The sequence below is a fragment of the Suncus etruscus genome, chromosome 18, assembly GCF_024139225.1.
Source record: "Suncus etruscus isolate mSunEtr1 chromosome 18, mSunEtr1.pri.cur, whole genome shotgun sequence".
Taxonomy (NCBI): domain Eukaryota; kingdom Metazoa; phylum Chordata; class Mammalia; order Eulipotyphla; family Soricidae; genus Suncus; species Suncus etruscus.
The window spans coordinates 16,690,244-16,717,878 of record NC_064865.1 but is presented as its reverse complement, the minus strand read 5'-3'; the positions used below and the strand labels follow the sequence as shown (position 1 = coordinate 16,717,878).

At 39.7% G+C, this 27,635-nt stretch overlaps 2 protein-coding genes across 2 annotated transcripts in view; one reads left to right on the top strand and one right to left on the bottom strand.

The window, feature by feature from the left end:
* Positions 1-27,635, top strand: part of SLC22A3 (solute carrier family 22 member 3) — a 662,601-nt gene that overhangs the window by 184,298 nt on the left and 450,668 nt on the right. The gene's annotated exons all lie outside the window — the stretch shown is intronic.
* LOC125995730 (ADP-ribosylation factor-like protein 2-binding protein) lies at positions 15,667-17,426 on the bottom strand. Its single transcript, XM_049764736.1, has one exon. It carries the CDS (start codon positions 17,424-17,426, stop codon positions 16,872-16,874), a length of 555 nt encoding a protein of 184 aa, XP_049620693.1. The 3' UTR covers positions 15,667-16,871.

Here is a 27,635-nt window from a genome sequence, read left to right as displayed (position 1 = left end):
AAGGAAGAAAAGAGAAAGAAATGGAGAAAAAGAACTAATGAAAGAAAAAAGAAAGGGAGGAAGAAACAGAAAGGGAGGGAAGGAGGGAGGAAGGAATGGAAATACCATAAAGAGGGAAACTGTGAAAAGGATATTTCTTTTGAAGACAGGTATGTTTTTCTGAAAATAAGGGACTGGTGATTTAGATTTATGTATAACTCTCTTCAAATTGCTTCAAAATTGCTTCATATGATTCAAGAGCCTAGACTTTTTGTATGTTTTATTTTGGGCTACACCTCGAAGTCCTCAGACTTATTTCAGGCTCTATACTTAAAAATTACTCATGACAATGCTGCAGAGACCAGATATGGTTTTGGGTTTCCGGGGAATTGGCATACCAAGTGTACCTGATATACATTCTCAGCAGTCCAAGAACCAAGACATTTAATCAAGTTTTCAGGAGGGAACATTTTGTCCGTCCTGAAAAAAAAAAAAAAAAAAAAAAACTATTTTTGTTTGTTTGTTTTTTGTTTTTGGGACACACCCAGCAGTGGTCAGGGGTTATTCCTGGCTCTACGCTCAGAAATTGCTCCTGGAAGGCTTGGGGGACCATATGGGATGCTCGGATTCGAACCACCTTCTTTTGAATTTAAGGCTTACCTTAAATTTAAGGTTTACCTTACCGCTGTTCTATCTCTCTGGCCCCACAAAAACTATTTTTTAATAACTGAATCATAATATTTTATAATTAAATATGTTGTAAACATAAAGTTTAAATATATATAATTATTTATATATTTCTATTAAATTTTGGCTCTTATTAATGCTGATTTGGAAATGTACAATCGAGTCCTATTTGTGCTAGTTTTTTTTTAAACATAATTTTTATTTTGATCATAGTGGCTTACATATTGTTGACAATAATATTTTAGGTACATATTTACATAAAATCAGAGGGGATTCCCATCACCGGTTTGTCTTCCCTACTCCTCCTTTTTTGTCCTACCTCCCATATCCTCTTCCCTCACCCCCGGGGCTGCTAGAATATGTGGTCCCCTCTGTACCTATCCTATTACTTCGTAGTCTTACACCTGTTTGGTCCTGATGCCTCCTTTATTTCCCCCTCTAATTGGGGGGCAGGACTAGCTAGTTCAAGTTATGTGGTTTTGTTTGAAGAGGAGAAAAATAATAAACTGGGGTAAAAGTCTAATATGCCGGAAATAAGCAGAATTCTTCTAGAGGCTCTCGTCATCGGTTTGAGAGAGGAAGGAGAAAAAGAAGGTGAAACACTCCACCCCTACGAAATGAAGTGTCAAATATCTATTAAGAGTTCCAACAATAACGCTAAGCACCACAAAAACAGAACAAAACAAAGAAAGAACCAAAAACAAAACAAAACAAAATCAAAAACAAAAAAACGCCGTGGTCTTGAGATAGGCAACATGGCAGAGCCCATAAAGAGGGAAAAGAAGGGGCCAGAGAGAGCACATGGAGGCAAGGCGTCTGCCTTTCATGCAGGAGTTCATCAGCTCAAATCTCGGCACCCCACATGGTCCCTCGTGCCCGCCAGGAGCAATCTCTGAGCCCGAAGCCAGGCATAATCCCTGAGCACTGCCAGGTGCCACCCAGAAATCTGAAAAGAAAAAAAAAAAAGAGGAGAAAAAAAGATAAGTGGGGGCAATAACTTCAATAACCACAATAAAACAAAGAAATCGACCAAAAATAGATAGGTAAATAAAAATAATAATAGTAGTACATGAAGATAAAAAATAATATATGAAAAATAAACAATGCTTTTTTTTCCCTCCTGCCCAGGCACATTAAATATTGGGGTCATTCGAAAAGGGATTCACATGGCCTAAGAGATATGGGGTTTCTCCGCCCTTGGAGTATATTGTCATGGGATTAACTATAGACTCTGTTCATGATCCTTTATTCTCCTGGTGGTGCATTTTTGGTGTTTGGGAGGCTTCTGCTCCGTCCTGGGTGATATAGTGAGACCTCTGTATCTAGAGATCTCAGTATCTGCACAGTTACAGGGGTGGGACTTATGATGAAGTCAGTCTTTGTGGTTGTAGAAGTTCTGTTCCCTCAGTGTCACTCCAGTCCATCTTCTGTGGTTGGTGGTCTTGGTCTTGGCACTAACCCTGGGATGGCACCTAGGATAACGCATTTCCTTGCGTTTCCAGAAGCCCCATTCCGTTACAGTTGTCTCTGCCAGACCTTTGGAACTGGGGATCATGGTTGTTGTGCAGGTCGTAGCTCAAACCCTAGGCTAGAACTTTTTTATTGGTCCCAAGATATATACAGTCTGGTCATGGTTCTAGCAGCCTCTGTAAATCGCGTTCTTGTCTTCTGGACCTACCAACGGGTGACAAGTCTTCTGATTTTGTCTTATCGGTGGCTGGTAGGGCAGGATAACCTGCTCTTAAATCAAGTTGTTCCCCTTTTCCTCAGTGTCAGGATATCGTATTAGAACTGGCACTCGGTGTTCCAGCAGTAATAAGGTTGTTCCGGACGGGGTTTGTTACCTGCAGCTGTTGTGAAGGACTGTGCCATTTCTGTGACTGGGATCCAGGGTTCAAGGTTGGATGGATGGGATCTAATCTCCTGAGGTCTAAGTTGATTCCACATGACGTATTTTCAAGGTAGGAGTTATCCCTGTATTGTAAACAACTATGAGTTTCTATCTCTAGTAGATAAAAGCTCTTTATGTGAAAGCTTTCCCCTTTTTTTTAGTGTGCCTTTGCAGAGAGAAATAGTGCTGCGTTATATTGTTGGTGCATTTGGGGGTGGACAGAGAGGAAAACAAAAACAGGTCACACACCCAAAAAAGATAAAAAAAAATAGGATTAAAAATGTATGTGCTCACATATGTATATGTGGACCAGAAAATTAAAAAATGAATTAACGGAGTATTTAAAGGACCAAAGAGGTGCAAAAGACTACCTTACATTTGGGGAAAGGCAGGTAAAGAGGAGGTGTAATACAGGTCTTATGTTTGTGTTGGGAGTATAGGTTTTCCCATTGTCTTTTGGACTTTTCTTGTAGTGTGTGGGTTCCCAGGCACCTTTCCATCACAGCCCCTGAACTTCTTCAGATTGATGAAAGATTTGCAACAGGGAGGTCTTGGGAAGAGTTCTTGTATTGATGCTACTTTTGGAACTAAGTCTGGTTTCAAGTAACAGTCTTCCTTAGGGGGAGATGGTAGGGAGGGCCGCGCAGCATGGGTCCGCAGGGGAGTTAGTTGCCTTTTCTTGCAGGAGACGAAGTGTGGGTTTGACTGGGTGTCTCTTCGTTTGGGTACTGGGTACTGGTTCATTGGGGTAGGAGGTCAATCTTGATGCCTAATAGATTAAGGACTGAGGGTGAAGAGTGTTAATACAGTGGGAAGTATGGATGGGAATGAGGGATGAGGGCGTAGTTGGATTTCCAAAGGGGGGAAAGGGGAAGGTATATAGTAGGGGTAGGAAGGGAGAAAAGAGAAAATACATTAGAAAGGAAGGGAAAAGAGGAAAGAAAAAAAAGTAGAGAGAAGAGTAGAGAAGAAATGATAAAAAAGAAAGTACTGAGAAGAGAGGAGAGAATAGCAATAGTTTGCTTGAGTGTGTTCGATGAGTATAGTCTGTAGTTTAAGTCTGTATGTCACGGTTACTGCTTCGGTGGTCTGACTGGCCACGTGCTTCGATTCCTAAAAGAAGGTATAACCTTGAAATAAAGTGTATGTTAAAGAGTTTTCTCGGGACCATCTCGTAGTGCCAGCTAGGTATGGTATCTCGTGTGGTATCCCGAGCTGCCATCTTGGTTTGTCCACCCTTTGTATCCAAGGATGCCTGTGGACAGAAAAGCTGAGAGGTTATTTTAAATATAGTAAGATAAGGCATTAAAACATGATGTTATGGGATGATTCCATTGGAGTCAGTGATTTCCAGTGATATTCTTTACCTGTGATCCTGATTACAATCTCCAAGGGATTATTGCGGGCCTTTGTCATAGAAGACTGATTACATACCTGTTCTCCCTATGCTGTTGTTTCTGGTGTTGCTGTTTTCTTTGTGGTATAATGCGGTCAAGAGTTTGCATTGTTCCTTTTTCATGTATTTTGGGCACTGCACTCGAGTATATGTTGGCTATTACAGTGTTTAGAGTTTCTACCCTGTTAAACCCTATTATTTGATTGTTGAGTGTTAGTTGTGTATAAGATGTATGATCTAGGTGCTTCAGAATAGTGCTATCTTTGGTCTTCTGACTTACTTTGTTTAACATAACAAGTTCTAGATCCATCCATGTTGCCGCAAAGTCTGTGATTGTATCATTTCTGACTGCCATGTAATATTCCATTGTGTATAGATACCACATCTTTTTTTTTTTTTTTTTGGTTTTTGGGTCACACCCGGCAGTGCTCAGGGGTTTTTCCTGGCTCCATGCTCAGAAATTGCTCCTGGCGGGCACAGGGGACCATATGGGGCGCCGGGATTCGAACCGATGACCTCCTGCATGAAAGGCAAACGCCTTACCTCCATGCTATCTCTCCGGCCCCTAGATACCACATCTTAATGATCCATTCATCTGTTGTTGGACATCGAGGTTGGTTCCAAGACTTGGCTATTATACTGAGTGCTGCTATAAATAGTGGGGTGCACACGTATTTTGGAATGGATGTCCTTCCAAGTGGGGGTTATATACCTAGGAGAGCAATTGCTGGGTCAAATGGCAACTCAATTCTGAGTTCTTTGGGCACTCTCCAGACTGTTCTCCATAGGTGTTGGACTAGGGGGCATTCCCACCAGCAGTGGATGAGAGTTCCCTTCATACCGCATCCCCACCAACAGAGATTGTCCCCATTATTTTTGATGTGAGCCATCCTTACTGGTGTAAGGTGGTATCTCATTGTTGTCTTGATTTGGATCTCTCTGATGATGAGTGAAGGTGAGCATGTTTTCATGTGTTTGTTGGCCATCCTTCTGTCTTCCTCAGAGAAGTGTCTATTCATTTCCTCTCCCCATTTTTATGGCTTTATTTGGTTTTGGGGGGCTCAGCTTTCTGAGTGCTTTGTATGTTCTAGATATCAGCCCTTTATCTGATATGTCTAGTGAAAAAATTTTTTCCCATTCTGTTAACTGTCTTCTTGCATTAAGTAAGGTTTCTTTCGCCATGCAGAAGCTTTTTAGTTTGATGTAGTCCCATTTGTTTATGTTTGATGCTAAAGTTCTTGCCATTGGTGCTCCATTCTTGAAGACCTTTTTGATATATAGGTCTTCTAGTGTTCTACCTATTTTGTTCTCGATAAACTTTATAGATTCGGGTCTGATTTCCAGGTCTTTGATCCATTTTGAGTTGACTTTTGTATAAGGAGTGAGGTATGGGTCAATTTTCACTTTTGTACATGTGGTTTTCCAGTTGTACCAACACTATTTGTTAAAGAGGCTTTCTTTGTTCCATTTCAAGTTCCTGCCTCTTTTATCAAATATTAGTTGGCTGTATATCTGGGGGTTTATGTCTGGGAATTCTGTCCTGACCCATTGGTCTGAGGTCCTGTCTCTGTTCCAGTACCATGCTGTTTTGATTACTATGGCTTTATAGTATAGTTTCAAGTTAGGTAAGGAGATGCCACCCAGCTTCTTGCTTTACAGTATTTGTTTGGCTATCCTGGGTCTTTTGTGGTTCCAGATGAATTTTGTGATTGATTGTTCTATTTCTTTAAAGAATGGTGTTTGAATTTGGATAGGGATTGCATTAAATCTATATAGTAGTTTGGGTAGGATAGTCATTTTGACTATGTTAAATCTACCTATCCATGAGCATGGGATATTCTTCCATTTCTTTAGATCCTCTTCAATTTCTTTCTGAAGTGTTTTGAAGTTTTCCTGGTATAGGTATTTCACTTCCCTTGTGAGGTTGATTCCTAGGTATCTGATATTTTTTGGTACTATTTTAAATGGAATTGTATTTATAATCTCTCCTCGGCTTTATTGTTTGTATATAGAAACGCTACTGTCTTTTGTGTATTGACTTTGTATCCAGCCACTTTGCTGTATTGGTTGATTATTTCTAGGAGTTTATTGTGGACTCTTTAGGGTTTTCGATGTATATCATCGTATCGTCTGCAAATAGAGATAGTTTGTGTTCCTCTTTCCCAATTTGGATTCCTTTGATTCCCTTCTCTTGTCGGATTGCTATTGCTAGGACTTCTAAGGTTATATTGAATAAGAGCGGAGAGAGTGGACAGCCTTGCCTAGTTCCTGATCTTAGTGGGAATGCTTCTAATTTCTCACCATTAAGAATAATGTTGGCTGCATAATATTCCATTGTGTATATGTACCACAGTTTCTTTAGCCATTCGTCTGTTGAAGGGCATCTTGGTTGTTTCCAGAGTCTTGCTATGGTAAATAGTGCTGCAATGAATATAGGTATAAGGAAGGGGTTTTTGTATTGTATTTTTGTGTTCCTAGGGTACATTCCTAGGAGTGGTATAGCTGGATCATATGGGAGCTCGATTTCCAGTTTTGTTTAGAGTACAGGCGGGGGTCGGGTGGGGAGGAGGGAGACTTGGGACATTGGTGATGGGAATGTTGCACTGGTGATGGGTGGTGTTCTTTATATGACTGAAACCCAAACACGATCATGTATGTAATCAAGGTGTTTAAATAAAAAAAAGAATTATTAATAAAAAAAAAGAATAATGTTGGCTGACGGTTTTTCATAGATATCTGTAACTATCTTGAGGAAGGATCCTTCTAACCCTATTTTGCTGAGTGTCTTTAACATGAAAGGGTGTTGGATTTTGTCAAACGCCTTCTCTGCATCGATTGATATGATCATGTGGTTTTTGTCTTTCTTGTTGTTGATGTGATGTATAATGTTGATTGATGTGCATATGTTGAACCAACTTTGCATTCCTGGTATAAATCCCACTTGGTCATGATGTATGATCTTTTTGATGAAGTGCTGGATTCGGTTTCCTAAGATTTTGTTGAGTATCTTTGAATCGATGTTCATTAGTGAGATTGGTCTGTAGTTTTCTTTTTTGGTGGTGTCTTTGCCATCTTTGGGAATGAGTGTGATACTGGCCTCATAAAAGGAATTGGGGAGGATTCCAGTTTTCTCTATGGTTTGGAAGAGCCTATGGAAAGTGGTAGTAGGTTTTCTCGAAATGTTTGGTAGAATTCACCTGTAAATCCATCTGGGCCTGGACTTTTGTTCTTAGGGAGTTTCTTAATTACATCTTCAATTTCCTCTGAGGTGATTGGTCTATTTAGGCTTTCTATTTCTTCCTTCTCCAGTCTTGGAAGATGGTATTTTTCTAGGAATCTGTCGATTTCTGCTGGGTTCTCTAGCCTAGTTGAGTATAGTTGTTCATAGTATGATCTCATGATCTGTTGTATTTCTTGGGGTTCTGTTGTAATCTCTCCCCTTTTATTTGTGATCCTACTGATTTGGGTGTTTTCCCTCTTTTTTTTGTTGAGTTTTGCCAGTGGTTTTTCTATCTTGTTTATTTTTTCGAAAAACCAACTCCTGGTCTCATTGATTTTTTTTGTATTGTTTTCTTAGTTTCTATGTTGTTTATTTCTGCTCTGGTTTTTATTATTTCTTGCCTTCTGGTCGTGGTTGGGTTTCTCTGCTGCTGCTGTTCCAATTCCTTGAGGTGATCGTTTAAACTGTTGATTTTATTGTTTTCCTGTTTCTTGACATAGGCCTGTATTGCTATGAGTTTTCCCCTAATTACTGCTTTTGCTGTGTCCCACAAATTTTGACAAGTTGTCTCCTCATTATCATTTGTCTCAAGGAATCTTTTTATTTCTTCCTTGAGTTGTTCTTTGATCCAGCTGTTGTTGAGCAGCATGTTGTTTAATCTCCAGGTATTAGTTTTTCTCCATTGTTTCTTCTTGACATCAATTTTGACCTCTATTGCATAGTGATCTGAAAGGGTACTTCTAATGATCCTTACCTTTGTGATCTTATATAGGTTGGCTTTGTATCCTAAGACATGGTCTATTCTGGAGAAGGTTCCATGTGGGTTTGAGAAGAATGTGTATTCTGCTTTCTGGGGATGGAGGGCTCTATATAAGTCTATTAGCCCTAAATCTTCTAATTTTTCATTTAGAGCTCTTATTTCTTTGCTATTTTTCTGTTTGGTGGATCTGTCCAGTGGTGATAGTGGAGTATTGAGGTCCCTACTATTATCACATTTCCCTTCATGTGTTTCTCCAGGTTTGCCAGTAGTTGCCTCACATATTTTGCTGGCTCTATATTAGGTGCATAGGTATTGACCAGGGTTAGTACTTCTTGATCTAATGTTCCCCTGATCAGTAGGTAGTGACCCTTTTTGTCTTTGATCACTTTCTTGAGATTGAATGCAATTTGTTTTGATACAAGAATGGCTGTCTCTGCTCTCTTTTGTTTTCCATTGGCCTGTATAATTACTTTCCATTCCTTTATTCTAAGCCGGTGCTTATCCTGTAGTTGTAGGTGTGTTTCTTGGAGACAGCAGAAGTCTGGTTTATTTTTCCTAATCCAGTTCTCTACTATGTGTCTTTTAATTGGAGAGTTTAGTCCGTTAACATTTAGGGAAATTATTGAGAGAGAGGACTGTTGTGCAGTTGTATTGTGTGGAGTGGTTGATGTTACAATCGGGGTTTTGGATTGTGTAATTCGTCTCTGAGTAGGTCATTTAAGATCGGCTTAGTTTGCACAAATAGTTCAAGTTCGTTCATGTTTGAGAATGTTTTTAGTTTGCCCTCCCATATGAATGATAGTTTTGCTGGGTATTGGACCCTGGGTTGGAAATTTCTTTCATTCAGTCGTTTAAATATGTCATTCCACTGTCTTCTTGCTTGAATTATTTTAAATGGGAGATCTGGTTTGATTCTTATGTCCTTTCCTTTGTACTTGAGGTTTTTTTTTCTCCCTTATTGCTATAAGGAGTTCTTCTTTCTCTTTGTTTTTTTTGCCATTTGTATGATTATATGTCTTGGTGTTGGTTTATTAGGGTCTATTTTATTAGGGATTCTCTTGGCTTCCTGGTTTTGCCCTGAATTTTCTTTCCAGAGGGTGGGAAAGTTCTCTGTTATTATCTCCCTGACTACCTGTTCTTCCCTTTTCCCTATTTCCTCCCCTTCTGGTATACCCACAATTCTTAGATTGTTTCTTTTGTCCTTGTTCATTAGATATTGGATTTTTCCTTCCAGGGCTTTGCCTTTTATTTCTTTGTTGGTTTCTTGATCATTTTTTGTTTGCAGTTTTCCTTCGAGTTCTTCAATGTGCTTCTCCAACTCTGTGTTTCTGCTCGTAAGGCTTGTTACTTTGTCTTTTAATTCCTTCATTTCTTTTTGTATGGACTCTCTCATGGTCTTTGACATTTCTTCTTTAATTTGGCTGATTCGTTCATCCATGGATTTCTTATATTCGGTTGCTAGGGTTTCTTTGATTTCTTTTATTAATTCTTGCATTTCCTTCCTCATGGCCGCTTTTAGGTCATCTTCCCATGATATGTGCATTTTGGTGGACTTGGAAACTTGCTAGGGTTTGTCATGGTGTCTCCAGATATTAGGGATCTCCTTGATTTACACATATTTCTTTGTATTTAATGGTGTGCTTTGGAGTGCTGTGGCTTCTAATTTCGGCCTACTTTGGTCCCCTGTGGCGTGAAGATGGGTCACTTTCCTGAGGGTGGTTCTAGAGGGGGCTGTTGGGTGGGCTTGTTGAACCTAGCTCTTTCTTCTCCCCTTTGCTACTTAGAGGTCAGCATTGTCTGACCTTTAGCAGTCTTTTCTGCTCCTTATTTCAGCCAGTGGTGCAGTTCCGCTCTTGGCCACAATGTTTTCTGGCGCTGTTGAGCCTAGCTCTCTGTCCTCTTCCCTCTCTCTGGGAGTTTATGGAGCTCCGCCCCCTCCAAGCCTCTGCTGAAAAAAAAATTCCCTCGGCCAACCCCCGCAGGCTCTGCCCTCAGCCTTGGGGAGTCCCAGGTCTGTTCCAGGGCTGGGTGGGGGGCGTGGACTGCTCTAGGTCACCCAAGGGTCCAGGTGGCCGACCCAATCTCATTCCGTCTGTTGGTGCTAGCCTGTCCCAGCGGCGCAGGTGAAGGATTCTCCTCCCCCCTCCTACCTTCCACTTGGGCTTGGGGTCCCTGGGGCAGCTTGCTTGGATTGCCATGCCCCTGCAGGGCCGGCGTCCGCGTGGGTGGGAGGAACTTACCCAGTCGCCTCTCCACTTTGGGCTTGGGGTCCCTGCCTCTGGGGTGGGCGTCCATGTGGGAGCGGGACACTCACCCGGCCGTTCTCCGCTGGGTTTGGGGTCCCTGTCTCTGGGACGGGTGGCCACGTGGGAGTGAGACACTCACCCGGCCGTTCTCTGCTGGGTTTGGGGTCCCTGTCTCTGGGACGGGCGGCCGCGTGGGAGCCTGTGCTAGTTTTTATTGGAAAAAACATTGAAGCCTGTCCCACAGATTTGGTCTTTTGAGTTTCCATAAACCTAAAATGGAGAATGCTAAGGAAGCAATGGAAATAGGTATGCACTTTATTTTTATTCTTAGTTTTAAGTGTATCACTGCTGTGTAGTTGAGACAAGAGTGTCGTATGTGTCATTTAGTATATAAAGATTCTACATACATGGTGCTGTATACTGTGACGGTTCATGTAGTAGTCAATCCAAAAGGTGAATCCCCAAGAAAAGGAACATCCCTTCAAACAAATCTTAAAAAAACTTAGTAAATACATATGTACAATACATCTATCTATATACATATGTATGTACCATCATTTGAAATATATCCATGCATTTATGAAACTTTAAGGATCATTCAAATGGGAACATTTTCAGCTAGATCAATGGAATGTTTCTCAGTCAAGTAACATTTTTAGAAGTGCCTTTGTTAGATGACTAAATGTGTCTGTCTTTTGCTTCAGCTTCCTAATTCTAAGCAAATATTAGCCTAAAACCTAAATTTAAAATGTATTTCCAAAAATGGAATCATTTCCCTTATTTTGACTGAGACACAGTGTTTTTCAATCTAGCACATACTAGAAGTTTGGACATCCAATGTGCTGGCACCACAGCCACCAGCAGGTGTGAAATTCCCTGCCCCTGGTCTCATGGTCCTGTCCTCCACCGTCCCTTTGTACGTAGCTCAGTTCTGGACGCACAGAATCAAGTCAGAAATGTTCCAACCTGATTCTCAAGCCGTCTCGACGGGAAGTTGGTTGGGAAGAGGCAGAGGCCTGAGAAGACAAAGGGGAACATGCCTGTGGAATACCTGCGGAAGTTGCCACTTGGTGTCTCCCAGGAGATGCTGGGAAGCACCCGAACAATATCCCTGATGCTGGGCTCCTGAGGATGGCCTTGGCAGCTCAGGGTCCCTCTCTGATGAGCGGGACAATGCTAGAGCTGACGGCAAGAGTGAGTAGTAGGCCTCTGCCTTTCCCAAAAGAGACTCTTAGGGCCATTGGCCAGGATGAAGCCCCAGAAAAATCTGGGCTTTGAGGAAAACTTGCTCCAGGAAGAAGTGGACTCGCTTGCTTGGCTTGTGGTCCACAATTAGAGGTCATACACACCTGGACAGGACAGAGGAGATCCGCTTATCAATTCTGGGGAGTGAAAGGGAAACCTGCTCTCATCCTAGCTTTCAAAGAATTCTCATGGGAGAAGAAAATAGGTTTCCTCCTGGGACTGGAAGCCAGAAAAGGGAGCACCCTCTGTCTTTATGACATCAGTATTTCAAAAGGGGTGAAAGCAGTGGTAATTTCAGGAAGGGTAACAGCGATTGAACCTCTAAGTAATGAGGGACCACCAACTGTAGCCACCCATCATTTACACCTCAGTTTGCGATGGCAGTTTGGTGTGGTTGCAGTGGCCACCGATATTGGACAGATCCTTCTGATTGACCTGTGTCTGGATGAGTTGTCATGCAGACAGACTGGACTCAGTGCATCACTCCTTCAATTCATGGGGGGTGATCGAGAGGAAGTACCATACCTCAGAGATCGTGCTAGGCAAGAAGGACACCATCTGAGTTTCCATCTATTAGGCCCATCAGGAACAGCCATTTCAACTCTGGCCTATATCAATCGCACCAATCAACTGGCAGTAGGTTCTGCTGATGGCTACCTAGCACTCTGGAAAAGAGACTACTACACATAGTTGAAAGGTGGCAGAGTACCATATCTGCTGTGACTGTGTTGTCAAGGTATGATTTTATCAATATTGTGTGGTCTAAAGTAGAAGAGGTGAGTGAAAACAGTAAACCAGAAACAAGCATTTCTCTTGACAACTATTCTAAAGTAAAAGTATCCTAGCCTAGAGTATATTATCTCCCACTGTCCAGAAGACCAATTTTATAAGCCACAGAAACAAATTCTAGACCACTGCATATGGTTGTCTTTCCTGTTCCTCGGCCTTGGCCAGGTCTGAGGTTCATTCGGCAAACCCTTACCAAATCTCATCTGGCACCTTATTTATTGCCAGCAAGTCCAGATCCAGGTGTTTGCTTTACAATTCCGATTATATTTAAACGTAAATTTGACCAGGGAAGGGCATTAAATTTAATGGACAAAGAAACAGAAATGAAGATGCTAAACAAAATTTTTGACTTATCCAAAGAACAACTTCCGATATCTGACATTCCTCCTGATTCTGTAGAAATTCATGTGCCAGAACGTGAAAAGCTGGAAAGCCCAGGTTCAGGACAAGAGGCGAGTATTCCTTCCTGTCAAAATATGCATCCCTCGGGAACTTTTGAGCCTCAGAATGAAGTTGATACCATTGAACAACAAATTTGTGATGTATCTGAGAAACAACTATCCTAAAGTAAAAGTATCCTATCCTAGAGTATATTATCTCCCACTGTCCAGAAGACCATTTTTATAAGCCACAGAAACAAATTCTAGACCACTGCATATGGTTATCTTTCCTGTTCGTTGGCCTTGGCCAGGTCTGAGGTTCATTCGGCAAACCCTTACCAAATCTCATCTGGCACCTTATTTATTGCCAGCAAGTCCAGATCCAGGTATTTGCTTTACAATTCCGATTATCTTTAAACGTAAATTTGACCAGGGAAGGGCATTAAATTTAATGGACAAAGAAACAGAAATGAAGATGCTAAACAAAATTTTTGACTTATCCAAAGAACAACTTCCGATATCTGACATTCCTCCTGATTCTGTAGAAATTCATGTGCCTGAACATGAAAAGCTGGAAAGCCCAGGTTCAGGACAAGAGGCGAGTATTCCTTCCTGTCAAAATATACATCCCTCAGGAACTTTTGAGCCTCAGAATGAAGTTGATACCAATGAACAACAAATTTGTGATGTATCTGAGAAACTTTCTATGGTTCAGAGCAATTTTAACTTAATAATAGAAGGGGAAGGAGAAATTGCGACAGGTGATTCTGATGCATCTAATGTTCTAGCTAAAGCAAGTAACACAGAAGTTGAGAAAATCAGGAACACAGTGCAATTGATAATTATCATGGATCTGTTGCAAGTTTGTCACCTTTCACAGGCAATGGTATAGAATCCAGTAATGTAGAAACATTAGCAAAATGGCTTGAACAAATAACAATAGCAACTGAAGAACATTTATTTGTATAAATACCCCAAAAGACTGATATTATTAGGAGAGGGATGAGAAGAAAAATGACTTCAGACACGTCAGAAAGTTCTAATGTTATGCAACTAGACTTACCATTTATGTCAGAACGCTTTCACAATGGTCAATATTATCTGTGCCTTTGAAACCACCAATTGGAACTTCTTTTAGAAATGAGGAAGATAATTCACTGGTTGCAACGAAGATTTCTAGAAAAATTAAAAGACCTAGAAGTCAGGAAAATATTAAAGAGGATTCTTTTAATTCTTTTGGTAAAGCAGCAGACCCTAGTGGGCCTACCAAAAAAAACGAGAAGGGATAAAATAGACGCTGCAGGAAATACAGAACAAGAAGTAAAGTCCAGTTGGCAAAAACAATTAACTATATGTAGGAAAAATATTAAAGACCCCAAAAATCTTGGGGCAATTCCCAAAAAACAATTTAAATCTGACTCATTCAAGAAAACACCACCAGCAGCTGCCTCGAAAACAGCACTGGCAGCTGCTTCCAAAAAACTATTGGCACATTTCACATTTTCCAAAAACACTACCTGCAGCTTATTCTAATTCTGTTACACTTAGAAAACGTGGACCAAAGGAGATAAATCCTGAAGATGCAACCCGCCTAGGTTATGAGGATAGAGGTTCCAAAAGGACAAAGTTACACAGAATCAAAATGCAATCTGCAAGAATGCAATTAAGGCCAAGGAAAAAGACTAGAGCTACAAGGAAAAATACTAGTGCTGCAAATACTAGTGCTCCAATTACTAGTGCTCCAATTACTAGTGCTGCACATACTCGTGCTCCAATTACTAGTGCTACAAATACTCGCTGTGGTAGAAAACGAGCCTTTGAGGTGTCAATGGCAAAGGACCCGCCAGTAATCCCTAAGAAAAAATTTAAAAGGGATTGAAGATTAATACAGTTCGATACATTTAATGTATTATTACACTAATCTTAAAAAGAGAATATTTGGGGCCCGGAGAGATAGCACAGCGGCGTTTGCCTTGCAAGCAGCCGATCCAGGACCAAAGGTGGTTGGTTCGAATCCCGGTGTCCCATGTGGTCCCCCGTGCCTGCCAGGAGTTATTTCTGAGCAGACAGCCAGGAGTAACCCCTGAGCAATGCCGGGTGTGACCCAAAAATATAAGATTTAAAAAAAAAAGAAAAAAAAAAAGAGAATATTTGGTTTAGTTTTAAGTTTCTGTTCTATTATTTATGCACCTGTAGTACTTCAAAAGGTAAGGTGTTCCACCAACTTAGTTAAATCTACCTCTATTAATGTTCAGAAATCAAGTGCAATTAGTCTCGGCCCAACCAATGACACAATTTCCTCTAGAACTCGTGCAAAGGAACGTGCCAAAAATTAAATGTGAAATCAGCACAATCAAAATCATCAGTGGATGAGACTGCGAATAAAATTCAAAGGCCTTCTGCTATTAAGAAAACCGAAAAACATTCTGGGGGTTCTGAAAGTACCTTTTCTGAGAAAAGAGTGTCTCCAAATCAACAAATACCCCAAAAGACTGATATTATTGAGAGGGATGAGAAGAAAAATGACTCCAGACACATCAGAAAGTTCTAATGTTATGCAACTAGAGTTACCGATTATGTCAGCAAGCGAATCATAAAGGTCAACATTTTCTCTGCCTTTGAAACCAGCAATTGGAACTTCTTTTAGACATCTCCCAACAGCTGTTTCTAATTCTGCTTCACCTAAATAACTTGGTGGACCAAGAGATATAAATCCTGAAGATGTAGCACCCAGAGGTTATGAGGATAGAGGTCCCAAAAGGAGAAAGTTAGACAGAATCCAAGAGATCTATAAGAATGCCATTACAGCCAACAAAAAGTACTATAGCTATAAGGAATAATACTAGTGCTCCAAATACTAGAGGTACAAAATGAGCCTCTGAGAAGTCAATTTCAGTGGCAAATTAGGAGCAATGAGCCCTAAAACGTAAAAGGGATTAAAAGCCAATACAGTTAAATACAGTTCAAGTATTTTTAGACTAAACTTAAAAAGATGAAAATTGAAGAATTATTGGTTTATTTTTTTTCATGGTACAAAAGTATTTAATATGACACACCAGTACAGAAAAGCATATCTAAAGTCATCCTTCAAAATTTCAACAATCCAAGTAAAAAGTTCACACAGAATTAAAAAAAAAATCAAAGGTACACATTGGGAATTGAACGTTTGTTTTTGAATCCTTCCTCTATGTGACACATTTTCCAGCCAGAACGGTTTTAGCCAGTGCTGAACTAGGCCAATGTGCACTGATCTGGAGCAGCAGATGGCAGCTGTCTGCTCTCCTATTTGCATGAGATCAGTGGAACACCATCTTGCTAGAAAGTGTTTGACAGGATGAGGGTATTGCAGAGTCCTTACCCAATACATAACCTAAAGAACTGACTTGTACAAGAGGGCTTGAAGTAAAAATCTGCACCAATACTTAACATGCTATAAGACAAGGATGCTTAAGTCTAATTCACTTCCGGTGTAAACACCCAGTCCTGGGCACCAAGGACACAGGAATGCAACAGAGAATGTATTTCCGCTTTCATAGCACTGACACCCAGAAAGTACGCAGCATAGAATACTTTGAACTTGAAGTGGGTAATCATGGAAGATCCAAGATTTTATCCATTAGGACAGCCTGAGTATTCATCTATAAAAACTTTTTTTTATTAATAAACTGCTTGAAAGAGTTCTAGAAACCATGGGTCTACATCACAGCCAGTAGAAGGGACAGTGATACAAGTGATATAAATATACCAAGGAATTAACTTTCATACGGTGTGTTTACATCAAGTACATTTCTCTAAACTGATTACTATAGCCAAGACTAGCTTAGAAGAGCTTTAGAAATCTCAAGGCAGGCAGCTGACTTGACTGACGCCCCAGATAAGACTCCCTAAAAATCAAAACCCAACTGAAGTTAAAAGACTTAATCTCTGGGTGGGGTGCTTAGTAGATTCTAAGTGTGCACAAAATAGATGCATGCAAACCTCTGGGTTGGCACTTTGGGGTTCTTCCTTCCACAGTGGGGACCCCCCCCCCCCCACCAGGGGGGATGCTTTTGGACAAGAAGCAGTAGAAGTTCTGCTTCAGCATTACGGAGCACAAAGGGTTTCAGGAGGGCAGGGCCAGGAGGGCCAGGTTGTGTCACTCTGCCCCAGGAATACTTAACGTGTGGAACAGACCCCAGCTTTCCGAGATGTATTCCCTCTGCAGGTACAATTGGAAGCTCTGCTCCCAGGCGGCTGAACAGGTGATGTGGAGAAAGAGCCCATGGCCTGCAGTAAAACCTATGGCCGGAGATTGTTCTGGGAAGCTGGGACAGCAGATGATTTGCACAAGGACGTCACCACTAAACCACAGCTTAAGTCCAGCCCCCGGCCTTCTTTCTCAGCTCTGTAGTCCAGAAACATTTCTTTGAAAGCCAGAAAATCTGTAAATGTAAGCAGCATGTCGAATATGTCACCAGAGACTTCATCTTTATGGTGCTGTAACGTTGTTGTGAATGCTGCCATGTTGAATCCTGGAATCCGCTCCAGCAGCTGCTCTTCAATATACTTTTCTATCAAGGAAATATATTCATTAAAAATAGGCGTGTAGGTGAGTTTGTTCTCTTCCGTGTCTTCAAACTCCTGGTAGTACTTATCCATAAAATTTCTTTGTAATAATTGGAACTCATCATCCATGATAATGTCCTCTAAATACCCAACTACTGCATCAAATTCTGCATCAGAGGTGGAAGAGAAGGACAGCCCGAAGTTCTCTTCCATCGCCCTCACCGCCGTGCATCCACCGCCCTGCGCAGGTGGGCGGCAGACTCGGCTCAGCCTGGCCCCAACCGGCATCTGGCCCCAACCGGCATCTGGAAGCCTCGCTGGTCGCTGGCTCACGGCTGAGTCCCCCGCTCCCCCACCCGCGTCCGTTAACGACCAGACAGGACGCCTTATTGGTTTATTTTTAAGTTACTATTTTACTATCTATGCACTTTGATTCTGAGATTAAGCTTGCTGAAGAAGAAATGCCAACAACATAGTCACTGCATTATTTAGAAAATTTCTGGTTTGAGGTTGAATTTATAAAATTTGTTCATCTATAAAATAAGCGGCAAGATAACATGCCCTTAATTAAATTTTAACGATGTTTAAGAGGTAATGTCAATAAAAGGACAGGATTTTTGACATTATCATGTCTATTTTTTGACAGTACCAATTTTTTTTTACGAAGTTTTAAAAATACATTTGCAACTCCAAACCTAATACCAGTGTTAGTGTCTTTTGACCAATGAGATTGGTTTTCATTAATCTTATAACACCTTTGTAAATTCATTTTTTAATCATTTTAATTCTCATCAAAGTGAATTACAAATATTTCACAGTAATATTTTAGGTGAATACGTGACATTAAATCAGGGGGATTTTCGTCACCAGAGGGGTTCTCTCTCCACCTCTCTTCCCAGCATGCATCCCATATCCCCTGCCTTTGCCACCGGGCTACTAGTATAAGTGATCCCCTCTCTGTACAGCCAATTGTAGAATGGGTATCGATTCTTTTGTCGTTGACTTGGATTTGGTGTTTAAGTCTGATCTTTTTTTTTTTTTCATTTTTAAGGAATATTCTAGTTTAACTCACAAGCTTACCAGACTATTATTATTTTGATGTACATAATCATCTCATGTTTAAACATCTAAGTATCCAACCCATGATTTCTCTACAGTCCTTACAAGATATGATTTTTAGACAACACTGGCACCATTTTTTAAACTTTATGTAGCAATCACACACAACTATTTAAAAAAATTGTCTGAAAATCCACAATGAGTTTGTGGAAAAATGAAGAAAGTTCACATTCACCACAGTTTCCAAAAAATAAATATATTAAACTAAATAAACTAAATATCTAAATAAACTAAAATAAACTAAATAAACTAAATATTAAAATAAATAGCAACAGAGCAATGACTACAATGTCTCTAATCACAAAACAGATTACATACACATAGAGACAATAAGTTTATAAATTTTCCTAGTTCTAAGCATTCCTAAGTCTAAATCTAGAAAGGTACACAGGTGGTACAAATGGGCATAAAACCATATGATCAATTCTCTCCAAGGGTTATAACTAAATCAGATAAAATATGACCTAATAAGATGTGAATACCCATACTTTTTTTTTTTTTTTGATTTTTGGGCCACACCTGGCGTTGCTCAGGGGTTACTCCTGGCTGTCTGCTCAGAAATAGCTCCTGGCAGGCACGGGGGACCATATGGGACACCAGGATTTGAACCAACCACCTTTGATCCTGGATCGGCTGCTTGCAAGGCAAACACCGCTGTGCTATCTCTGCGGGCCCGAATGCCCATACTTTATTGACATTTTTCTACAATCTGTTTAATTCATGATAACCCTTTCTAAGTTTCTTGTGTGATTTTTCAGAGTATGAAATTAGTTTTCAAAGCATAAATAATTTTCACTGTAATTGTAATTTACTTTTGTAGCATAACTGTTTTATCTTTTTTAAAAATTATAATATAATTTTTATGAAAGTAATTAGTCTTAGTACCTGGTAATAAGATATACTCATTCCAAAAGATAGTCTCATGACAATAGTCTCATTACAAACAAGATACTCACTTATTATTTCTGCCCAAACAGACCCACAATTCTATTGAAACCAGTCTATTTGCATCCAAACATCAATTAGTTTTTCTATTCCTTTCAGTTTCCACAATGTCAGACATTAGTGATCTTGAGACATTACTCACTTCAAATTTCTGTTCTTGCTAATATGATGATTATTTTTAGCAACCATATTAAGTGGGTAGCTTAAATACTTAGTCAAACATTATTCAGCTTATTTCTATGAGAATGTTTTGGATGCTATTAACCTTAAAATAAGCAGACTGAATAAAATGATTCTTATTGTATGGACTCTATTTAGTCATTGAAAGACTGAATAAATCAGGAAGGTTAATGATTTCTCATCACTATGTCAAAGACATATTCCTTAGATTTCTTATTGCCTGGTGTTATTTAAACTGGGACAAAGAATATTTTCATCACTTAAACAGAAATATCTAACTGATTTTGTTTCTCAGGCCTTCAAGCATAGATATGAAATATACCATCTGTTCTTTTAGATTTCCAGTTTGCCTATTCACCTTGCATATCTTGAGATTTTCTAGCCTCCATAATCATGTAAGCCAATGACTTAAAAATAACTCTTTTTCCTCTATTTTTACACTGGTCTCAATACACCACTTATTAAGAAATTCCTCATACAATTAATATTTTCCCTTTCAGAAGCAATATATTCACCCCCTTGTCTTATTTATATTTTCAGCCTGATAGTGACTACTCAAACCTCAAACATAAAACTTAATTTTAAGTATGACATTCATAAGCAGTTCTTATTAGCTCAGGAGTTTAGGTGAGGTCCAGGCATCAATATGTCCAAACCTTCACAAGTATTTCAGTTTCTCTTATTTAATTTTTTTTTAAAAAGTAGAAATAGAACTCACAAGAAATACTCATCCTACATAAATCTACTAATATAAGAGAAATAAACATGAAAATGTAAGCATTATAGTGTGTAAAACTAATTACTGGCTCAATAAAGCCAGTAAATGTGGGAAATAGGGTTTTTTATTTTTTAATTTTTTTTTTGGTTTTTTTTTTTGGGCCACACCCGGTAACGCTCAGGGGTTACTCCTGGCTATGCGCTCAGAAGTCGCTCCTGGCTTGGGGGACCATATGGGACACCGGGGGATCGAACCGCGGTCCGTCCGAGGCTAGCGCAGGCAAGGCAGGCACCTTACCTTTAGCGCCACCGCCCGGCCCCAATTTTTTTAATTTTTTTATATTTTATTTTATATTAATTATGACAACAAAGATGCAAAGAAAGAGGACAGGGTAAAGTTACAGTGGAAGCCCAATCACCCATAAACAGATTTCTCGGTAGTCCCATCGATGATATCTCAGCCTTGAACTTTCAGCCAAAGAACATTAAGAAAAACAAAACTGAACCCATGTACAATACAATTACTTTGTCCCTCAAATCCCCAGTTGTAGTACATACTATTTCTTAGCAGCACACAATATAATCTAAAGACATTAGACTTATGTAACTCCTTAAACATTGAGGGCAAAGTACATTTCTCTAGTTCCATGCACATGCTTACTAGTTTAAGTTAACCTCAAAAGTTTTAGTGGGTTGTTTTTCTTAAGGATTGGAGTCAAGGGAACATAGTAAAAAACGGTGTTAAAGTGGCATTTGTTTGCATAGGCCCACCAAAATATAAGGGACATGGAAAGAAAAATTATGGTCTAAATACAAGGAGACCCTACCCCTGAAGTTTCCTGGCACAGGACTGACTCTAGGCTCCAGGCAAACTAGTTTGTCCAATCCAACTCATCGTCTGTAGTGGCAATACACCTCCATTCCTCACATAGTCTCTGTTGTTGGTATCATGCTTCTGTATTAAAGATCCTGGAGTCTGCATATCCCATATTGCAGTCAGGATGGTGCAGAGCATCTTCTCATTTCACCTCACACTTAAGGGGCACTAGAGAGAACCATGTCCTGTAGAGCAGGTCATTGTTGTTGTCAAGTCTTCTCAGTGTAAATGGAAGTCTCTTTTTAGGAGGTCGATGTCAGACCCTTGGTAGTGTCATTCCTGGTAGAGGACTGCTTCCAGCTGTTGCTATAAAAGACCTTGGATGTATCGTAGATAGCTTGCCTGGTTCTGGCGTGAATGGAGGATGCCCATTCTTCTGAGGCCTGTGCTAGGTCATTATATCAATGTTCAGGGTGTAAGGTACATTGTACTGAGATTTATTAGATAAGAACTTATCTGTATGTATGGTGTTTTCCCATTTTAATGTGTCTATGCAAACAAGGATCAATGCCATGAAGTGTTATTGGTGCATCTGGAGGCAATAGGAACAAGACCAGCAATTTCCATGACATAGTTCAATCATAGGCATCAAACTGAGGGACAGTTCCAACAACAATCCTTACTGAACAGCTTACAAAGAAAAGACAAGATGAAAAGTGGATAGAAACATCATGGTAGAAGAATATATAGTTACATCAGTTAAAGAAAATACCCATAAAATATTCAAAAGATATATGTGTTCAATATGTGTTAAATTTGTGTCTTCTAAATAGTTCTGGGATTTGTTAGATCTACTGTATGTCTTAGGTCAGAGATTAGAACTATGGGTTACTGAAGTTAAGAAGGGTAAATCTGGGGTACTGATGGTTGGGAGGAGCAAATGTTCACGCGGGGGGTTTGCAAAATGTAGACTGGTATGAAATTGCCAGTGACAGCCTGAGTATAGCTGAGCAGCTATTTGCCACCCACCAGATCAAACTCCACCCCCTAAGGAACCCACCTGGAGATCCGGAGGAATGGGGGAGAGGGGGGTCGGGTGACCCAGGTTCGGGCCCCCCTACCCTAGGCCGGACCAAGTGGCCGCTGGCACATGGGGAGGCCTGCCAGCTGCCCGTCCATGCTGGCTAAAAATCCTGCTCCAGGAAGGGAGAGAGACCCTCCCAAGCCCGAAGGACAGGGATTTGAGCCCCACCCTAGGCCAGTGTCCGGGCCCGGCCTGGGAGTGGGGAAAACCCAGAGTGCCCCATCAGCTCCTTCCAGGAACCCACCTGGAGATCCGGAGGAATGGGGGAGAGGGGGGTCGGGTGACCCAGGTCCGGGCCCCCCTACCCTAGGCCGGACCAAGTGGCCGCTGGCACATGGGGAGGCCTGCCAGCTGCCCGTCCGTGCAGGCTAAAAATCCTGCCGGAAATAGGGTTTTTAAAAGGCAATAATCTGTCTGTAAGAAATACTGGAATAGGGACCAGAGAGGTGGCACAAGAGGTAGGATGTCTGCCTAGCATGCGCTAACCTAGGACAAACCTTGGTTTGAACTCCTGGCATTCCACATGGTCCCCCAGGCCAGGAGAAATTTCTGAGTGCATAGCCAGGAGCAGCCTCCGAGCATCACTGGGTGATGCACACACACATATACATATACACATATACACACACATGCATGCACACACATATACACACATGCATGCACACATACACAAATACAGGAATAGCATTTTGACCACCTGACTATTTTAACTTGGAATGTTAGACCACCCAAATTAGACAAAAATATTTTTGCCCGCTTCACTAGTTAAAGCATATGAGAGTCAAATATCCATACTTTCCTTGAGTGCTGATATGAACAGAAAAAAATTAGGATACATGAAAATGTTGATGGGCTTGAAAGTCATTAGAACAAGATTGCAGATAAATTTGAGAGGGAAGGGTACATCTAGATAATGCTGGTTATACAGAGGAAGTAGTTGCATTTTGTGTTTGGACCAACATTTGATGCTGTAGGAAAAAAGCCCTGAAAATCCCACATGTAGAGCAAGTGTACTCGATCTCTGATACATCTTTTTGGACCCCAAAAGTACAATTATTAAAAGCTCTGGGGCTGGAGAGATAGCATGGAGGTAAGGCGTTTGCCTTTCATGCAGGAGGTCATCGGTTCAAATCCCGGCGCCCCATATGGTCCCCCATGCCTGCCAGGAGCAATTTCTGAGCCTGGAGCCAGGAATGGCCCCTGAGCGCTGCCGGGTGTGACCCAAAAACCACAAAAAAAAAAAAAAAAAAAAAAAAAAGCTCTGAAGTTTTTTTTTAAACAAAGTATTGCCTTCATCACTACAATAGAATTCATGTGGTATATTATAACATATTGACCCATTCTGAAATTCTAAACATATGGACATCCAAAGCAATATTTAATAAAATTTGTCTCCTGAATAGATTGCAGTTCAATACCAATAACCTACTTCAAGTGGAAAATGTTGGTCTCCCCTGTGTGTTTGGAGAAACAATATTAGGAAGTCATAAAGCAGTATTCCTGGCACCTCTAACTTAGTTTAAGATGAGGAAATGAAACAACAGAATGCTCAACTCGTGATTAACACTAAATGCTTTTGTCATGCCTTCTGTTGTGCCATAAAGCATGAAAGTTTAAAAGAGCCAATAGGCATGGAAAATTCAGAAAAATAACCATACAGATTATGTTATGAAGATGTAAAGCAACATTTCTGGTTTTTATAATTAAGATCAGAGAAGTTTAACATTTTATAAAATTAAATAAGAAAAATTGTAACTGTTGAAAACTAGAAGTGCTGTCACTATCTCAAGTTTACAAGATTTAATTGAATTACTTAATTAATTGAAATATAATTTCTCATACTGAACATCTATGAGCTCAGTTTCTGCATTATTTTCAACATAAGACTGAACAAGATTTCCTTGAAAGTCTAATACAGTTTAAGTATTAAGTGCAATGTAGAAATATATTATTTAAGGTTCCAGTCATGTGTGTATGAAATTGATAAATTACTAAATTTGTTTATCTCATGTTTAGTGTAGGTTACTCAAGAAGTCATTCGAAATATTAAAATAAAACATTTATTTAGAAAAAAAGATAACAAGAAAGTCTGAGTATCCACTAAAATTTTCTATGAAAATAAAGTTAGGTCAAGCATTGAAAGCAAAAATTAGGCATTCAACATCTAAATAGGCATTCAATAGCATTACCATAGAAGTCAATAAAATAGCTCAATGTAAATAGACTGGAAGACAGAATTGACAAAGATTTACAATGAAGCTGAGAAAATTCGAGAGGACAAAAAGTGAAGGGCTTTGTTTTCCAGAGTAAGAATTAAGACTTTAATTTTGGATAGATCTATTAAATAATTTAAGCAAGGGAATCATGTATTTATACTTAATGTTCACGCTGCTTGTCATGTGGAGACAGAACAACAGAGATTATGTGACAGACATTTATGTTTTATCAAGGGACTACCCATTAGATCCTACATCTTTCCCACATACCTTTCCCAGTTCTTACCATTTACCATGCTCTTAGCATATCTCAATTTATAAAATTATCACAAGAGTTGTTTCACTTAATAGCAATGACACTTCTACATTGGAAAATTGAGGTCTAGACAAGTTCAATGAGATGTTATAAAAACACACAATGAGCACTTCACTTCCATATGACTTTTTAGACTCCCACAAAAATCAAATATAAAATGTATGTTTGTTAGTTTTTATGTCACTTGTATCTAAAGTCAATCATCCTAGGCATAATTATACTTCCATATAGTTTCTTGATTTTATGTTCTGTAGGTCAAAAAATAAAGCATGCATTTTCTTTAACACATTTATTCATAATTATTTTTATAAAATAGTTTAGTATATATATATTAAAACTACAGGGAATATGTTTTCTTTATTTTCATAAGTTAAAAGACTTTTTTGCAAAGCAAATTTCTGATGCTCCCTTAACAGCTGATTTTAAAGATATTAACATAAAATTGGTAAGTAATGCCCGAATTTACACAAATCAAAGTTCATTCCATGCCATTAGGAGCTAAATTATTGAAATCATCATGTCTGCTGTTAGAGAGAGCCATATGCGAACTCCAGAAATAACAAGCATTCTGAATCAGGATCGTTGCCTTTCTATTTGCGTGTGTGGTATATTAATTGATCTCATGTACATATTAAAATTAAAACTGCATTTTTCTTAAATAATTTCTAAGAAATCTGGTATCATGATATATTTAGGCAAATATTAATTTCCAGATAATTTTTCTATGTAAAGTTTTATTATTTATGAAAATTTTCTTTAGACATTTTATTGGGTTTCTGGTTTTATGTTTGTCCTGGGATATCAATGAAAATATGACATGAGAAATTAAGGAAGAGATTAACTAACCAAAATTTACAGATTAGTACTGACATAAAAGAATGTCATTCCCAAATGTAGGAAATAAAATAAATGTTGATGTTTACTCTTTGTAATATTTATTTTAGTGTCAATAGGTTGGTATTTTAAAGTCTATATCTAACCAGTGAATTAATGGAATGTTTCTAAAGGAAAAGGAAAATCCTCCAAATCCTCTATGAGAGAATGAGTATCACTGTCAATATCAGAAATCTAGCTGAAAAGTAAATGACAATCTAGGTCATCTATAGACAGTAAGATTTATAAATTTTAGAAATCTTGCATTCTTTTTGGAAAGAAAAAATACTGTTAAAAGTGTTCGGGTATGGGCCAGATATAGTTTCAGAAGTCAGCAGGAAAATCAGAACTTTTAGAAAAATGACTATTCAGCATGCTTGAGAAGGAGTCACTATTTATCAGAGCTTTTAAGAAACAATTAAGAGACCAACGACACAGTTCCTGTGGAAATCCTAGGACGTCAAATCCAAGAGGATTTTCTATTTAGGTCTATAAGATGGGAAAAATCAGATTGAAATTTGAAATAATTCTTTTCAATAGTGTGTATACGTTTCAAAGGAGCATGCTTTGAGGACTTAGTTTTCTCATTTTAGTTGCAAAAGTTCCATAAGCCATAATACCAACTCCTTGGAGTATCTAGTTCTGAAAATCCTATTAACCTGACTTTAGTCTGGGAAAAACATCTCCACCTTTAATGTTCATATCAGCCTTAGTGAATCCATGGATTCAATGGATATAAATGTTTGTCAATGTCAAGAATGTTGACAGTTATTTCAGGATAAAAATTGGGGGGGGGGAGAGGAGGGATAAACATTCTGATCTTGATGAAACAAGAAATGAAGTTTTAGTTTATGATTTAACTCCAATAAAGAACCCATCGTCATGTTTTTGTCAAAGCAACATAAAGGGAGGGAGAAGGTGGCATTTCAATGAATTTAAAATTCAATGATATGGGGCCAGGGCAGTAGCACAGCAGGTAGGTATTTGCCTTGCATGCTCTTGTTCCTGGTTTTCTCTTGGGGATCCCAGATGGTCTCCCGAGACTGCCAGGTGGAACCCCCTATATAGTTTTCCCTGGTGTGGCCCCAAACCAAACCAAATCAAGAAAAGATGATTCTCTCCAAAGGAATCACACAAAACTACAACGAACATCACACAGAGAGTAGAAACTGAGAACTTGTCTTCAAGACAAATCTGCAGACAGGGGTTAGGCTGTCCACGTTCAGCTTGCCAGCCACCACCTTGTCGCTCAGCAGTGCCAGTTCCAGCCTCATCTCATCACCCGCCTGCTCCTGCCAGGTCAGAGGATGCCAACCAGGGAAGATAGCGCAGAGGACAGAAACAGAAGTCCAGGGCTCAGGAATCAAGGCCCAGGAGATATTTCTCAGCCAGCCTATTCTTTGGGAATTGGAAATTCCGCTGAAAATGTGTGGAGATATTCACGGACAGTATGCAGATTGACTGCCATGGTTGGAAGATGGAGGCTTCCCACCAGAAGCCAACTCTCTTTTCCTAGGAGAGACTGTGCACAGAGGAAAGCAGTCTTGGGAAATCATCTGTTTGCTTTTGCCTTCTCCAATCAAATCCCCAGAGAATTTCGTCCTTGGAAGAGGAAACCATGAGTGTGCTAGCATTCATCGTATCTGTGGCTTCTAGAATGAATGCCAATGAAGACTGAATATTCAATTGTGGAAGACCTTCACTGATTGTTTCGTCTCCCTAGAGCTGCCGTTGTGGACAAGAAGATCTCTGTTGTCATGGAGGACTGTCACCAAACAGACTTGCAGTCTCTGGTACAGATCCGACCCACCGATGTTTCAGGTACAGGTTTGCTCTGTGATTGATTGGGGTCCGATCCTGACAAGGATGGAGCAGGCTGGGGAGAAAATAACCATGGAGTTTCTTGGACTTTTGGAGCTGATGGAGTTAGTCCATTTCTGAATCGTTATAATTTAGACTTGATTTGTTGAGCTCATCAGGTGGTGGAAGGTGGATATGAATTTTTTAAAAATAAATTTTTATTGTGATCAAAGTGTATTACAAGTTTTTCACAGAATTATTTACAGTACATAATGACAATGAATGAAGGGCGTTCCCACCACCAGTATTGTCCTCCCTCCACCCCTGTTCCCAGCATGTCTCCCATATCTCCCTCCTTTACCCCCTAGAATACTAGTGTAACTGGTCTCCACTTTAAAGCTTGTTGTAGATTGGGTATCTATTCTGTTGT